The sequence below is a fragment of the Pristis pectinata genome, chromosome 25, assembly GCF_009764475.1.
Source record: "Pristis pectinata isolate sPriPec2 chromosome 25, sPriPec2.1.pri, whole genome shotgun sequence".
Lineage (NCBI taxonomy): Eukaryota > Metazoa > Chordata > Chondrichthyes > Rhinopristiformes > Pristidae > Pristis > Pristis pectinata.
This window is the reverse complement of record NC_067429.1, coordinates 4,334,445-4,352,161: the sequence shown is the minus strand read 5'-3', so window position 1 is coordinate 4,352,161 and position 17,717 is coordinate 4,334,445. Positions and strand designations below refer to the sequence as shown.

Sequence of the window (17,717 nt, the reverse complement as noted above, 5' to 3'; positions counted from 1 at the left end):
CTCCAGGAACCCTCCAGCTGAGGTTGCTTATCCAAACAGGGAACCTAATGTCATTCAATGTGGATTAATGTTCTGGCAAAGCTCCACTTGGTTTAACAGCTTCTACCCACAGATTACAGAGGGACCACCAGAGGCTGCCAAATAAATGGCAAAATCAACATAGGAACTTTGCGGAGTCACCCAAAGGTCTATCAGCCTCCCGGGACCTGCCCACAGTCTGTGGCGAGCATGTCAGCCAGGTTAATGATGAGTTCAGTTTGAGTTTAGTGGAAGTCGTGAGACCGAAGATATTTTTAGATGACGGAGGAGAAGTAGTGAAGATATCACAGCTAAGAGGTGGTAGACATAATCTGTCTTTAAAACGTTGAAGGGCAGAGCAGAGCTCTTGGCTACAACTGGTAAAATATTCATCGTGACCCATTTCATTCTTCATTAGTCTCAGCCAAACAATCTTGTCAGTCTTTCTGTTTGCATCCATGAATTTACCCATCACTCCTGTGTGCAGCTTTGCAACATTTAACTCCAGGCAATTCAAATTCCTCTGCTGTCTCGATTATGTTTACATTGCCCATCACATTAAAAGTCCTTTGAAAATCAATAATTACTTTTTAATAAGAGCTCGCTGCCATTATGTTCCAGTTGAAAGACGTCCTTTAAAAGTTGTGACATGCAGATTTCTTCATTTTTATTCATTTTACATTCTTTCCTCCTCAAGAATTATTTTACGTCCCCCCTGATGCTCCCACCACTGCACTGATCTCCAGTAACTCCCTCCCACTTATGAAATGAGACATTTGACCGCCTGGGTAGATGGGAAAGGTCCTGAGGCACCAGTGCAGGGAGGATGCATCGTTAGAGAGATGGTGCAAGAGGGAGGGCTGGGAGTTCCTGAAGCATCAGGGTCAGTCCTGGGGAAGGTGGGATGTGTAAAGGCCGGGTGGTTGGACCTCCTCAGGTCTGGAACAAATATCCTTGCAGGAACATTTGCTGGTGCTGTTGGGAATGGTTTAAATTAACTCGGCAAGGGGAATAGGAAGCTGAGCAAAGTCTTAGACAGAGGGAGGAAAGCAAATCTAAAAGGCAAAAAATTAGTAAAAGGAAAATCAGGAACTGCAGATGCTGGAAACCTGAAATAAAAACAGAAAATGCTGAAGCAAAAAACAAACTGCTGGAGATATCAATGTTTTGTGTCAGCCTAAAACGTCAACCATCCCTCTGCCTTCACAGATGCTGCCTGACCCATTGAGTGTCTCCAGCAGTTTGTGTTTTGCTCCACATCTGCAGTCCCTTATGTCTCCAGTAAATGCTGGAAACACTCAGCAGATCAGGCAGCATCTGTGGAAAGAGAAACTGTTAATGCTTCAGGCCCAAGACCCTTCGTCAGAACTGGGAAAGAGAGAAAACAAGTTAGCTTTCAGTAGCAGAGAAAGTGGGGGGAGGATGAGTATAAAAAAGATAGGAGATATTCCCTTTGATAGAACCATAGAACACTACAGCACGGAAAACAGGCCATTCGGCCCTTCTAGTCTGTGCTGAAACTTTATTCTGCTAGTCCCATTGACCTGCACCCAGTCCATAACCCTCCAGACCTCTCCCGTCCATGTATCTATCCAATTTATTCTTAAAACTTAAGAGTGAGCCCGCAGATGGCAGCCCGTTCCACACTCCCACCACTCCCTGAGTGAAGGAATTCCCCCTAATGTTCCCCCTAAACCTTTCCCCCTTCACCCTAAAGCCATGTCCTCTCGTACTTATCTCTCCTAATCTAGGTGGAAACAGCCTACTCGCATTTATTCTGTCTATACCCCTCATAATTTTGTAAACCTCTATCAACTCTCCCCTCATTCTTCTACGCTCCAAGGAATAAAGTCCTAACCTGTTCAATCTTTCCCTATAACTCAACTCCTGAAGACCTGGCAACATTCTAGTAAATCTTCCCTGCACTCTTTCAATCTTATTGATATCCTTCCTATAGTTAGGTGACCAGAACTGCACACAATACTCCAAATTTGGCCTCACCAATGTCTTATACAACCTCACCATAACATCCCAACTCCTATAGTCAATACTTTGATTTATGAATGCCAGGATGCCAAATGCCTTCTTTTAAAACCCTGTCTACCTGTGACGCCACTTTCAGGGAATTATGTATCCGAACTCCCAGATCCCTTTGTTCCTCCGCACTCCTCAGTGCCCTACCATTTACTGTGTATGTCCTACCTTGATTTGTTCTTCCAAACTGCGAGACCAAATAACCTAATGTGGCAGTTAAGTTCTCTGTGTAATGTATTGCTCGATAGGGTTGTTAAAAAGGCTTATGGAGTGTTGGCCTTCATTAGTCGGGGTATTGAGTTCAAGAGTCCTGAGGTGATGTTGCAATTCTATAGAACTCTAGTTAGACCACACTTGGAGTATTGTGTTCAGTTCTGTTCACCTCATTATAGGAAGGATGTGGAAGCTTTAGAGAGGGTGCAGAGGAGATTTACCAGGATGTTGCCTGGATTGGAGAACATGTCTTATGAGGACAGGTTGAGTGAGTTAGTGCTTTTCTCTTTGGAGAGGAGGAGGATGGGAGGTGACTTGATAGAGGTGTACAAGATGATAAGAGGCATAGATTGAGTGGACGGTCAGAGACTTTTTCCCAGGGTGACACTGGCTAACACGAGGGGACATAATTTTAAGGTGATTGGAGGAAGGTATAAGGGGGATGTCAGGAGTAAGTTTTTTACACAGAGAGTGGTCGGTGCGTGGAACGCACTGCCGGCAGAGGTTGTGGGGGCAGATACATTAGGGACATTTAAGAGACTCGTAGATAGACACATGAATGTTAGAGAAATGGAGGGCTATGTGAGAGGGAAGAGTTAGATAGATATTAGAACAGGATAAATGTCGGCACAACACTGTGGGCCGAAGGGCCTGTACTGTGCTGTAATGTTCTATGTTCTATAATAACAAGGCCGTAGGAAAAGACAAGCTGTCCCAAAGTAATGACTTGCAAAATGGCCAATTCCGATACAAACAGAAAGAAAGAGTGAGCTCCCTGAAGCTGGACAATTCAGTACTGAGTCCTGAGGCTGCAAAGTGCCTAGAAGGAAGATGAGGTGTTGTTCATCACACTTGCGTTGTTATGACAGTACAGGAGGCCACAGACAAGGTCAAAGTGGGAGTGGGAGGGGGAATTAAAGTGGCAAGCAATGGGAAGCTCAGGGTCACTCCTGTGGACAGAACACAGGTGCTCTGCAAAGCGGTCACCAATCTGGGTTTGGCTCTTCCGTGTAGAGGAGACCCCAGTGTGAACACCGAGTGCAGTACACTAGATTGGCAGAAGGGCAAGTGAATCACTGCTTCACCTGTAAAGACAGCTAGGGTTCCTGGATGGTGGGAAGGGATAAGATGAAAGGGCAGGTGTTGCACCTTCTGGGAGGTATTGAGTGGCCAGGAGGAGTGCAATTGTGAAGGTGAAGTGGGGAGATTGGAGGGTTGAGGGTTAGGGGAGGGGGGGAGAAAGGGCATATCCTCCCAATGTAACTTGAAGATTCAAGGGAGAGATAGAGCTGTTTCCCAGCCCAATGTGTGGAGATGGGGCCCATAACTAGACCAGGGCCTTTGTGCAGCCCACATCCACTCATTTCTGAGTGGCAATCTTAATTTTGTGCCCCAGCCATCAAATCCACAGCCATTAGATTCCTGCCCTAACTCCTCCATACACTAATGAAAGCAAAGACATATTGATTGCTGTGTCGAAGTTAAAATTAGCCCCAACCAACCCTGTGATCAAAATCTCCATCATGACCAGAGTGTTGTAGCAGCAGGATGGTGGGATTTGCTCACCAGACCACAATTAATCTACACTGTTGAGTGCCCTAAACTCAATGGCACAACAGTGGGAAATAGATAACTAGAGTCCTGTCAAATCTCATTGGAGGGATCAAGTCAAATCGGAGGAAAAGCTCTCTGTCAGATCATTCCCTGGTGTGATTTGATAATTCTCTACATTAATGTATAAAAAATACAACTTCTATTTAACATTTCACTGTAATTCCAAAGAGAATTGATTGAACTATTTATGAGATTATCCTTCTGCTTGTGATGCAAGCTGTGCAGACATTTTGAAGTTACAGAAGTCCAGTAGGTGAATGATGAACAGATTTAGCAATATTACTGTAATGCTTTGAACTCTCATGGTTACAGACCAATATTTATTTTATTAGGATATAAAGCAGAGATTAAAGCACTTTGTAACATGTCCACTTGAAAACAATTCCCAGATCAAGTACACCATGTCATGTATAGTAAATCCTAATACAGAGTAAAGCTCCCTCCACCAGTCCTAACACTGTAGCTTAATGTCACCCATAGGATCAGGAGGAAGATTCCATCTCTTATTACTGTTTCATTAATTTCTAATTTTTATGCTGCACCTTTCATGATCTCAGAGGTCTCCATTTCAGAGCAGAGATGTGGCAGTCATTATGTACATAGCAACCCGCCACAAACACCAATGGAAAATTGACCAAATATCTATTATATATCAGTGCTGAAGGATAAACATAGACCAGGAAAATGTCCTGGGAGTGATTTTTCTGCATGACTCTTTAGTTATTGACCCAGTCCTCTACTCATGTCTTTCTCAGCTGGTTCAGGCACACAGTAATCCATAGAACCAGACTCTCAGCACCAGTACAGTCATCCGATGATACATCTCGTGGGAAAACCAAGTCCAGGTTTCAGACCTGAAACCGCTCCCCTGCCCCACCAACCCAAGGCTCACTGAGGACTCTCAGCTTCACTGCCTTCGATGGAGTTCGATGCACTTGTGTTACTACATCACACATTCAACCCATAGAGGTGAGGATGAACTTCTCCATCTCAAACATTATGTTGCCAATTAACCCAAGTGAAATGCAGCTCATGAGAAACCACACCAGGCAGTGACTTTGCCCATTAACTCTACTTCTTTATTAATCGCGATTAGTTCAAACAATTCAGAGATTCACTACGTAGTACCAAAACAAACTTCATTAACTCTTTGGATACACAACTCTTTAAGCAGGTTCATAACCTCTGAAACTCATTAAGTCTATCCAGATATTATCCGCCCTAGATGAACCTGGCCAGGGTTCGACATGGCGAGTTCCTCTCCCAGTCGGAGACTTGGGGTCTTCTTCTGCAACTGTTGGTCTTTGGAGTTCTAGCTGTCGGTCATCTCATAGGGCACCTTTTTATACATCTCTTTGTAAACTTTTCAGACATTGCTTTGATTTCAAAGCCTATTATATGGCTAAAAGTCAACCCCTTTGGTACACAGTATCTACGGTACCGTAAAATTGTCTCAGGTGGAAAATTACTGCAGCTACATTCCCACACTGACACAAACCAAATGTACAAATGTCAGTGTGACCCCACTTCACATCGTCCCTTCAGCTTCAAACTGACCAAGCCTCTTCTGTTGTTTTCAGTTCTTCAATTTAACTCTTTCTTTTCTCTTTGACTGTCTATAATTCGAAGGATGGCCATCACTTTTTCCTGCAAAGTGCTTCTGATAATGCTTCCTCATTAAAGGAATGAGTTCACACCCAATATGTGCACCCAGCACATTCTCAGTAATGCAACACACTGTTTCAATGTACATGTGACAAATAAACAAATACTGTATCTTATCTTATAGCAAGTGCTTTATTCTTTTTGCATTCTGCCATCAATTGACCTATTTGCCTTTACAACAGTACCTTCTCTCTTTCAGGGGTGTGGTTCGGATTGACATCAACCTAGAGAGTCTGGATATTGACCAGTGTTCCACTGGAGATGGATGGTTTGCAGATACCCATTGGTGTGATGTCAACACCACAGAGGTAGGGCAACTCAGACCTAGGCCTGGAAGCCTGAAGGGCATTATGGTGGTTTTGTGGCTGTCGGGAGAGTCAACCAAATGATTAAAGTTAAAATTTGATAGGTGAAGCATGAGCATTACCATTTTGTTTGCAGTAAAATGATTTGACTGTAATGAAACCTCAAGACTTGGTGCCCTCAGAGGGTGTTGATGTGCAGTTGACATCACATCTATAGATTTCAGCCAGGGTAATGAGGGGACTCTACAGTTGAGCTTAGTATTGCTGGACATAGTGTGAAGAGAATTAGTCAGGTTCCTTGCCTGCTGGCCACTGGTCAATGATGTGTGGAGCCATTGTGAAGTGCTCAGCATTAAGCAGCTGAATCAATGCTGGTCTGGACTCTGTGAGATCACTGAACACTTGGCACAGGGGAGTGGTCTTAAGAAACATCTTAAGAGGCAAAGAGGTTTAGGGAAGGAATCCCATGGCTTGGAACCTGGGAATCTGACAGCACACCTTTATAGGGGGTCAGAAACAAGTGAATAGGAGGATCATAAGACTGGAGAATGTTCCAAGGTCAGGGAGTGATGAGGCCAAGGAGCAAGTACAACAGAAGGATGATCAAACTGTGATGAGATGAAAGATACATTTTGTGAGTGTTGTTTGAGGAGAGATGCTGGGAAAATTCCACACTTTTTGGCAGACAACAAAAAGCTTTAATGCTGGCCTGATAACCTGATGTTGGTTCAGCCAAAACTTCACATCCCCATGTCCTACCTCGCAATGTGCTTCATTCACTGTCTCCCCTCCACTCACTGAAATTGGCTCCTTGCCCAACAATGCCTCCTTCTCAAAACTGTTATTCCTGTGTTCATATCCTCTCAGCTTTTACCTGTCACCATCGACTCCAATCTTCTTCAGCCTGGAACCTCGATGTGAACTCTCTCCAGCTCCACAATTTAAACTCAAGTAATTAAATAAATCTGGTTTAAAAAGCTTGCATCAGTACTGATGTTTCCTGATTTTATGGGTAATTAGGGATAGACAATAAGTGCTGTTCACACCCCATAAGTTCACAGCTCACTTATTCATAGAGTCAAAGAGTCACACAGCACGGAAACAGGCCCTTCAGTCCTACTTGTCCATGCCAACTGTGTTGCCCAGCGAGCTAGTCCCATCTGCCCGCGTTTGGCCCAAAGCCCTCTAAACCCCTCCTATCCATGTACTTATCTAGATGGCTTTTAAATGTTGCTAATATGCCCACCTCAACCACTGTTTCTGGCAGCTCGTTCCAAATACGCACCACCTTTTGCGTGAAGAAGCTGCCCCTGATGTCCCTTTTAAATCTCTCACCTCTGATCTTAAACCTATGCCCCCTTGTTTTTAGCACCCCCTCCCTGGGAAAAAGAGTCTGTGCTGTTCACTTTCAACAATGCTGAAGGAATCCATTCTGCCCATCAGGTTTATGCTGGTTCCCAAGCAGGACAATCTCATTTCCCCCTCTCCCGTCTGTCTTTGAAGTTTCAGAATTCCCTCCTGTGCCCTCTATCCTTCTCTCTTTCTCCTTAATCCAAGCTCTTGGTCATCCATCCTGAAATCCTTATTTGGCTTGTTATTAAATTATATTTGATAACACTACTGTGAGGCACCTTGGGGCTTATTTCTCGTACTCTCCTATGCCATAGAAGGAGGCCCTTCAGCTCACCGAATTCATGTTGGGATCTTAGAGCAATCCCATCAATGCTATTCTCCACTTATTTCCCTACAACCTACTCCCTTTCACATGCCCACCATGATTCACCCACCACTCTAGGGGGCAATTTGTAGCAAACAACTAACCGACAAGTTCAAGTTCAAATTTATCATCGTAGGCATATACTGTACACACAGGATATAAACACCATGAAAATTAGCTTTTTACAGCAGCAGCACAGTACATTACAGACATGACAAAGATAAGTTAACATGGACTTAAATTAACATAAGTTATACATAACTACCTCACAAAATAAACATAACAACATTAGTGCAAGCTGAGAGAGAGGGAAGAAGAAATATGGTCCAAGATAGCGTTGGGGTTTTTCAGGTGGGTTCAAGAACCTGATGGCAGTGGGGATGAAGCTGTTGTTGAACCTTGAGGTGTGGGTCTTCAGGCTCTCATACCTCCTACCTGATGGCAGCATCGAGGATGTGTGAGGAAAGACATGCAGTCACAGGGAGGATGTGCAAACTCCACACAGACAGCACAGAGGTCAGAACTGAATCTGGATCACTGGTACTGTGAGGCACCACTGTGCCATGTTGGCTGCATTAGTGATATATAAATGCAATGAGAACCTGCAGAGAGAGCTTAATATCTCCAAAAGGGATAGAGGAAACAGGGCTCCCATACAACATAGAACTCATATGCATCAACAAAGCCAAGCTCAAAATTTGCTCTGGTATGTTTTATTTTCAAAGTCAAAGCCAATTTTTCTAAGAATATTTCTTTTTTTTAATAATACGGCTTTGAACCAAAAGATCAGGCCCTGGGCTTGCCTTTCCATTTGGCTAATGTAATAGACTCCTTCTATGAATAAGAATTATTCGCAAACACAACATAGGCAAAACCCCATCTCCTGGGCAAATGAACACAATATACAATTTCAGCATTGCTTATCTCATTACAGTAATATTACACTCAGCACTGCAACCAATTGAAAACAAGTCAGCAAAAAACATTCTGGAAGTCTTCAGAAACATTGCCTCAAGGATCTAGGATATGAGCAGATCAAGGTAATCTTGCAAATGGTGCGATACTGACATGTGGAGAGAGCAGAAATGTAGCACTGAAATAGAAGATCATCTATGATTGGATTGAAGGATAGGGCAGGCTTGAAGGGCTGAATGGCCTACTCCTGCTCCTAGTTTTTCTATGTTTCTATCTTTGTTGTGATTTACCTACGAACCCCTGGGCTATCGATGGGTATCTTTAATACAGATCTAATTAGTAATTGGTTTACTATTGTCACATGTACCAAGATACAGTGAAAAACTTTGTCAGCGTGTTATCCAGACAGATCATTCCATACATAAGTACATCGAGGTAGTACATAAGGAAAACAATAACAGAATGCAGAATATAGTGTTACAGTTACAGAAAAGTGCAATGCAGGTAGACAAATAAGGTGTAAGGGCCATGAACAGATAGATTGAGAGATCAGAAGTTCATCTTTATCATATTAAAGGTCCATTCTAGGGTCTTATAACAGTGAGATAGAAGCTGTCCTTGAGCCTGGTGGTACATGTTCTCAGGCTCTTGTATCTTCTGATCTAGTTCCAAGCTTCTTAGCCTCCTTTGCAGAATCTAGTGCATTGCTTACAATAAAACCCTGATTATCTGTTGAGTGACATCAGGTTGAGGATGTGCATGGGAAGAGTGTTCACGTAATCAGGTTTCAGTGCCCAGGATGACTTCAGTTGTAGAGAGGTGAGGTGAAGCTCAGCAATCCAACTAGCAAAGTTGCCAGCAGTGGTGGTTTGAACTGGAAGCTGTGCCTCAGTATGTAGCACTCTTCTCTCTAAACTGAAAGGCTGAGGATTCAGGGCTAACCCAGTGACTAGGGCAGTAATAATGGGAAGTTTCAGTTAGCTTCACATTAACTGGGATGGTGTCAGTGCAAAAGGTGTAGAGAGCACAGAGAGCATTGTTTAACCAGTGTGTAGCAATCCCAATAAGATGGGTGCTGGGAAGGGTGTGTGGTGCAATTTCAGGGAATGAATCTGTCCAGGTGGCAGAAGCATCAGTGAGGGAGTATTTTTGTCGTCGTGATCATAATACAATCAGGTCTTGGGAAAGGACAAACAAATAGCAGCAAAAGTTCTAAACTGAGTAAGGCCAATATTATTGGCCTGAGGAGTGATTAGCGTGTTGACTAGAGGCGGCTACTTGAAGGTAATCAGATCAGTGGGAGATGTGTAAGAAGGGGATTCAAGGGGTTCAGGACAACCTTGTTCCCGCAAGGAGAAAGGATGGGGCTGTGAAATCTGGAGCTCCCTTGGTGACAAGATGCATAAAGTGAAAAAAGGAAGATGAAGATAGTTTCAAAAGATGACAAATCTGTCATACCTTTGAAAGAGAGAAGGAAGGTTTTAAACTGTGGGAATACATACATGGTCTAGCCAGTTGGAAAATAATCAGCGATTGGAACTTAATCCCAGGATGAGAGAGTTAATAAATTTGGGAAAGTGCAGTAAATGAGGAGACAATAAAAGGCTGATTATTCGGTAGTGTAGAGGGACAGAGGAGTCCTGGAGTGTATGTCCACAAATCTTTAATAAGGTGGTTAACAGAGAATATTGTATGCATTCCTTTATTAGATGACCATAGAATATTAGAGTGTTGAGGTTATCCTAGAGCTGTGTGAAACACTATTTAGGCCACAGCTTAAGTACTGTGTGTACTTCTGTTCACCATGTTACAGGAAAGATGTGATTACACTGGAGACACAAGAGATTTTGCAGATGCTGGAATCTGGAGCAACACACACAAAATACTGGAGGAACTCAGCAGGTCAGGCGGCATCTATGGAGGGAAATAAACAGTCGACGTTTCGGGTCGAGACCCTTCATCAGAACTGGACAGGAAGAGGGCAGAGGCCAGAATAAGGTCGGGGGAGGGGGAGGAGCACAGGCTGGCAGGGGATAGGTGAGTCCAGGTGAGATGGGGAAGGTAGGTGAGTGAGGGAGGGGGGGAGATGTAAGAAGCTGAGAGGTGATAGGTAGAGGAGGCGAAGGGCTGAAGAAGGAATCCAGTAGGAGAGGGCAGTGGACCATGGAATGACAGGAAGGAGGTGGGGAATAGATGGGCAGGTCATGAGGGCGGGGGAGGGGAAAAGAAGGGGGGAGGAATGAGGGAAGACAAAGGAGAGAAGAAGGGAGGGGTTACTGGAAGTTGGAGAAATTGATGTTGAGGCCATCAGGTTGGAGACTCCCAAGGCGGAATATGAGGTGTTGTTCCTCCAACCCGCGCCTGGCCTCAACTTGACAGTAGAGGAGGCCGTGGATAGACATGTGGGTACAGGAGTGGGACGTGGAATTGAAGTAGATCCTTGCTTTTGTGGTGGACGGAGCGAAGGTGCTCGACGAAGTGGTCACCCAGTCTGCGTTGGGTCTCACCGATGTTAAGGAGGCCTCACCAGGAGCACCGGATACAATAATTGACACCCTTGGATTCACAGGTGAAGCGCTGCCTCACCTGGAAGTACTGTCTAGGGCCCTGAATGGTGGTGAGGGAAGAGGTGTAGGGACAGGTGTAGCACTTAGACAGCGCAGGGAGGATGTTGTCAGGACCTGAATACTTTGGATATGTGAGGACTGGATTAGCCAGACGTCCTTGGAAAGTCAAAAGTCAAAGTTGAGTTTATTGTCACATGCACAAGTACATGTGTGCACAGGTGCAATGAAAAACTTACTTGCAGCTGCATCACAGGCACATGGCATCACATAAGCAGCGTTCACAAGAAAAACATAAATTAGAACAAAAATAAGCAGTCCATTTTAGTGCAAAGTGATCAAAGTGGTCATAGTGTTGCTAAACTCTAGTGATTAGGGTTGTGCCGGTTGGTTCAAGAACCAAATGGTTCAAGGGAACTAACTGTTCCTGAACCTGGTGGTGTGGGACTTCAGGCTTCTGTACCTCCTGTCCAATGGTAGCTGCGAGAAGATGGCATGGCCCAGATGGTGGGCATCTTTGATGATGGATGTTGCCTTCTTGAGGCAGCGCCTCCTGTAGATACTACTGATGGTGGGGAGGGATGTGCCCGTGATGTACTGGGCAGAGACCACGACTCTCTGCAGCTTCTTACGTTCCTGCACATTCGAATTGCCGTACCAGACCGTGATGCAGCCAGTCAGGATACTTCCAACAGTGCATCTGTAGAAGTTTGTTAGAGTGTTAGGAACACCAGAGACTGAGTGGAGACTGAGATATGGAGTTTAAAATTATGTGAGATAAATAGTAAAGACCTTACTTTCCTGGCAGGGTGGTCAATAACCAGGGGGGTAGATTTAAAATGATTAGTAGGAGGATAAGAGGGGAAATGAGGAAAAATGTTTCGTCCAGTGGATAGAAGAGGCCTGGAATCCACTTTGGAAGGGTGTTTGAGGCAGAAACTCACAGCATATTTAAAAACTGGTGGGATGTGCCTTGAAGAAGTGTGACCGGCAGACGACAGGTACAATGGCGGAAGCTGGGGTTAGGCTGGGTACCTCTTTGTCAACTGGGACAGTCCTGCTGGGCTGAGTGGCCTCCATCTGTGTTATAAATGTCCTGTGAGTCACTGGTTCTATTTTATGAGGAGGGATTTGAGAGGCAGGATAGATGCCGCTAAGATCTTGTTTGCTAACGGCACCACGATGGGGATGACAGTGTGATAGACCAGCAGGACCACAGACAACCAGGAGATGAACCAAGAGGGGGCAAATCATGAGTTCCAATACCACGTTCTCACCTGAATGGGTGCAGTGCAACTGCTAATCCACCACCGACCCCATTGATGGAGTTGGCAAAGTGTTGCAGTATCAGCGCTGCTGCTTCATGGCTCCGGAGACCCAGGTTCGATCCTGACCAAGGGTGTTGTCTTTGTGGAGCTTGCACATGCTTCCTGTGGCCATCTGGGCTTCTCTCAGCTGCTCCCATTTCCTCCCACGTTCTGAAGATGGCTGCCAGATTGGATGGGTGGGAGGAGGATCAAAGTCGAGGTGATGGGCATGTGAGAGAGAGTAAAGTTGCAAGGCAGCAGGGAAGTAAAGAGAGGGGGATTGGAAGTGCTGGGATTGCAGTGTTGGGAAGCCCCAGCATGGATCCAGTGGGCCGAATGGCCTTTTTTGTGTCATATTAAAATAAGAAATAGACATAAACAGAAGGGCAACAAAATAAGTAAATATGAAATCTGGGAGCTTCCCAGTGCACTCCTGGAAAACGTTAGTTCCCAATAGACTCAATGCCCTTGACGCTCTCAGTCCTTCAGTATGGACAAGTGAGACAGTGGTTTCCTAGCGGCCTTACTGTCAGTATCATCCTTCAAATGGGGAGGCTTAACAACTCTGGAAAATGTCAGATGCAGTGAAACTCTTCTGATGAAATCACCAGTGTGCTTAATGCATCAAAAATTGCTCCACATTACTTCTAAGGTGACACGACGACCCATTTATTCTGAATCCTTGGGTTCTAACTTCTCAGGGCTGGCTAGAACTGTGCATTTACCATCTTAATGGAAACAAAAGCAATTCTAGTTATAAATAAGAGGAAAGTAAGATTTGCATAGACTTATAAAATACATTTCATGACCCTAAGAAATCCTGAAGTCTTTTTATGAGGTAATTGTAATTTGCTCGGGCAAGATCCTGCGAAAAACATGATCAGATAATCTCCTTCTTTCAGCGAAGCTGATTGAGGAATAGACACAGCGCAGACACTAGGGACTAGGCAACATTTTACTCCTCCCGAGAGCAGGGAAAGGACGATCCATCAAATGAAATATTTTGCAAAGGATGGAATAAATTCCAAGCCAGTCTCACACATCTAGAATCACAGCAACATTGCCTTTGAACTGGAGAATATCAGAGTCAATATTTTATCTTCAGGCTTAATCTGACATTTTGAAAGTCTGTGATGATACAGAATAAAACCATTACTGATTCTTTTATGTAATTTACAGATGTTCCCATGGCAGTTAGCATGTGGCAATGTTTCAAATTATCGTTCATTTAAATCCAGCTCACAGAAGTCAGGGTGCCAAACTCCTGGGGGAGCTTGTAAATAGGAACTGTTACTTAAAAATTTTTAGTTTTACCTTTTAAAAATTTTAGCATTGATAGTCTCTTAGTACAGACAAAAGTTGCACTGCAGAAGTGGTTAAACTACTCGATTGGTGTCTAAATGCCTTGATCTGGAGACAAGAGCTTGAATCCCACACTGGGAGCTGGGGAGCTTAAAATCCAATAATTAAATAAATTTAAAATGAAAATCTAATGTTGGTAATGGTAACCATGAAATTAACAGATTGTGGTTAAAACATCATTTGGTTCCCTATTATCCCTGAGGGAAGGAAATCTGCCATCCTATGTGTTACTCAAGACTCATCAATATTAACTACTTAGCCATCCATTCAGTTCAAGAGCAGAGTGATTAGGAAGGGCAATAAATGCTGACTTCATTACTAATGCTCATAACCAGTGAATGAATTAAAATGAACAATTGAAGTGAACTCTAAACTTGAATTAAGAACCTCAGAATTTTAAGGTTAATGTTCAGTTTATTATTTAGGAATTGCTGAATTCTTTCAAAAAATGGTTTAAATGTTCATTTAAGAGTAATCTCACAGAGAGAGACTTAGACCTCTCGTGCTTTCCCCCATCACTGCTGGCTGTGTCTTTATCCATCTATTCTCTGAGAATTTTCCCAATTCTCTCTCCTCCTTTAAGACCCTCCTTAAAACCGAGTATTTTCAGAAAACTTTTCATCACCTCTTTTATTGCTCAGTGTCAGTTTTTTACAACAACCCTGTGAAACATGCTGGAATGTTTTATAACATTAAAGGCATTATATAAATGCAAGTTGTTGCTGTTAATATCTATAGATGTGAATGTATATTCTCTTCCACCTGTAGCTCAGGAAGAGGTGGAGAAATTCAGTCTCCAAACAAACACTGCAATGTGTTTGATGTTCCATTTTGAAACAGAAATAATCCAATTTAGCGTCAACCTCTGCATGTAACTGAATGTGAGAGTCATACAGAGATGGCAGGCTGCGCAAGGTGAAAGACTTGGAGCCTGAGATATATATACACAACATGTCTGTTTATCATGGATAAATATAGCCACCAGACCCAGAATGAACCTGAGGAATAAAAACAGAAAGTGCTGTGAATATTCAACAGGCCAGACACTATCTGTGGAGTGAGAAACAGATAGAATATAGAACAATACAGCACAGGAACAGGCCCTTCAGCCCACAATGTTGTGCTGAACTAATTAAGTTAATAATGCCTAATTAAATTAATCCATTCTGCCAGTACATAGTCTATATCCCTCCATTCTCTGCATATTGGACGGGTGAGTTAGTAAGTCCACAGACGATACAAGGATTGGTGGCGTTGTGGATAGTGTAGAAGATTGCCAAAGGATACAGCGAGATATAGATCAGTTGCAGGTATGGGCAGAGAAATAGCAGATGGAGTTTAATCCAGCCAAGTGCGAAGTGTCACAGTTTGGGAGATCAAATGTAAAGGGATAGGCTCTTAGCTAGGCACATGAATGTACAGAGAATGGAGGGTTATGGACATTGTGTAGGGAGAAGAGATTAGTTTAGTTAGACAGTTAATTACCAGTTTAATTAGTTTAGCAGAACATTGTGGGCCAAAGGGCTGTTCCTGTGCAGTACTGTACTGTTCTATGTTCTATAATCATGTGCCTATCTAAAAGCATCTTAAATGCCTCTATTGCTTCTGTCTCTACCAGCATCCCTGATAACGCATTTCAGTAACCCACCACTCTGTGTAAAAAACTTGCCCCACACATCCTCTTTGAACTTTCCCCCTATCATCTTAAATGCATGCCTTCTAGTATTAGATATTTCAACCCTGGGAAAAAGATACCGGCTGTCTACTCTCTCTCTGCCTCTCATAAACTTCTGTCAGGTCTCCCTCAGCCTCAGACACTCCAGAGGAAACAACCCAAGTTTATCCAACCTCACTTTATAGCACCTGCCCTCTAATCCAGGCAGCACCCTGGAAGACCTCTTCTGCACCGTCTCCAAAGCCTCCACATCCTTCCTATAAGGAGGCAACCGGAATTAAATGCAATATTCCAGATGCTGCCTAACCCGAGTTTTATAAAACTGCAATATAACTCCCTGACTCTTGAACTCAATGCCTCAACTAATAAAAGCAAGCATGCCCCATGCCTCCTTTACCACCCTGTCAACTTGTGCAGCCACAGATGCTGCCTGATCTGTGAATGATCATTAACTTGAAACAGTGGCTCTGGTTCTCTCTCTACAGATGCTGCCTGATCTGCTGAGTATTTCCAGCTCTTTCTGTTTTTGTTTCAGATTTCTTGCATTTATTTTGAATCTGAAGAAATCTAGTATATATTATTCATTACTCACCAAGGCACGAGACTGACTTTTAAGGAGGAAAACTCTGTGTTAATACATTGATAATCCACAATTTGAGGAGTCAGATTAATTGAGACAATTCAAAATTTACCTGTCTATTTGGATTCAACAACAACCAGCTGGTCTGAAGCCAATCCTGTTTTGCTCATTTTTTTATAGTGCACAGCATTATTCCCACTCACTGCCTGTATCTGGTCACTAGGTGCTTGTGGGATCCTGCTGTGCATGGAATTTTGCAGGATAGAAAAGGCCATTCAACCTAAGTGGATCTAGTTTCTGATGCAACCCACAAGAGAAAGTTCAGGGAGAAGCTTTGTGTAGGGTGCTGTAGATTGAACAGAACTATTGGATACCTGCATTGGAACAACACACGAAATGCTGGAGGAATTCAGCGGGTCAGGCTGAGACCTGAAAGGTTGACTGTCCATTTCCCTCCATAGGTGCCGCCTGACCCACTGAGTTCCTCCAGTGTTTTGTGTGTTGCTCCAGATTTCCAGCATCTGCAGTCTCTGTTGTGATACCTGCACTGGACTCAGATGTGACCAATAGCGCTGACCCTGGTCTGCCGACCACACTCTTGCCAGCAAATCAGAAGCTGGTGGAAGGAGATTCAATAATAACTTTCCAAAGGGAACCAGAAAAATACTCAAAGAGGAAATCTTTGCAGGTCTAGGAAGATGTAGAGGGACTAATTGGTTAGCACTTTCACAGAGTCCACTGGGCTTAATAGATTTCCTTCTGTGTTCGATTCTGCTTTTGTTGCTGGTGTACTCCATGCCCGGAAGTGAACAAACACCTGATTACAACATATTGCAGTGATTAATTTCCCTTAATTGCTTCCTGATCATGAATTATAGCAACGGGGCTTGCCTTTCAATTAAAATCTTCCTGAGTGCAGTAAAGCAGTTTAATATGAATACCATTAAAAATGAATTAGTACATACAGAGACTTTAACTAAATTATGTATTAAGAGAAAAGTATCAGTTCCGTTATTGCAATTAATGTGGGGGGTGGGGAGTGGTTCTTTATTCTTTCACCCCCCCCCCCATAGTGTCTCTCAGTATTTCATTCAACGCCAAGTCTTGACATAAGAAGGCTAGTTCCAATTTCTGAGCTGTTTTCAAGGCCCATTCCAAGTATCCTGCTCTGTCAATGGGCATGCCATGCACACCACGCCAGCGCACACCTTCTTACAGTCGAAATAGCATGAAGCCGAGAGTCTGAGTTGGTGTAGCACCAGTGACCAGCAGCTCCCACTCCTAGCATCCTTATATCACCACTGATTTGCTAGGCCAGGTGTTCCTGCAGTGTAAATTTTACCCTCTTGAGGCACCAATAAATCCCTCTCTAGTTGCAGCTATTGTTCTGGGCATCACTCTTGCCCATTACAGAAGGTCATGGGTTCCGTTCCTACTCCGGGCGCTTGAATGTACGACCTGGGCCAATGCCTCCTGTGCAGGACCAAGGGAGCCCTGTGCAGGACCAAGGGAGCACTGTGCAGGACCAAGGGAGGGCTGCACTGACTGAGATGTCACCTTTGAACCAACAGCTTTCTCAGGTGGATGTAGAAGTCCCCCTGGGACTTTCTCAAAGAAGAGCAGGAGAGCTCTCCCCAGGCTCATGGCCAACATTAATCCTTCCATCAATGTCACTAAAACAGATTACAGGAGCTCTCTGTATTACAAATCTCCTGACTTTTGGAAATCTGACTTTATGCAAATTCTCC

At 43.8% G+C, this 17,717-nt stretch overlaps 1 protein-coding gene across 1 annotated transcript in view; it reads left to right on the top strand.

Annotated features, from left to right (window-relative positions):
• gpr179 (G protein-coupled receptor 179) overlaps positions 1-17,717 on the top strand; it is a 94,684-nt gene that overhangs the window by 23,668 nt on the left and 53,299 nt on the right. The window contains exon 2 of the mRNA XM_052038653.1: positions 5,744-5,852. Coding sequence (XP_051894613.1) covers positions 5,744-5,852 — 109 coding nt within the window. The remainder of the gene's footprint in view (positions 1-5,743; positions 5,853-17,717) is intronic.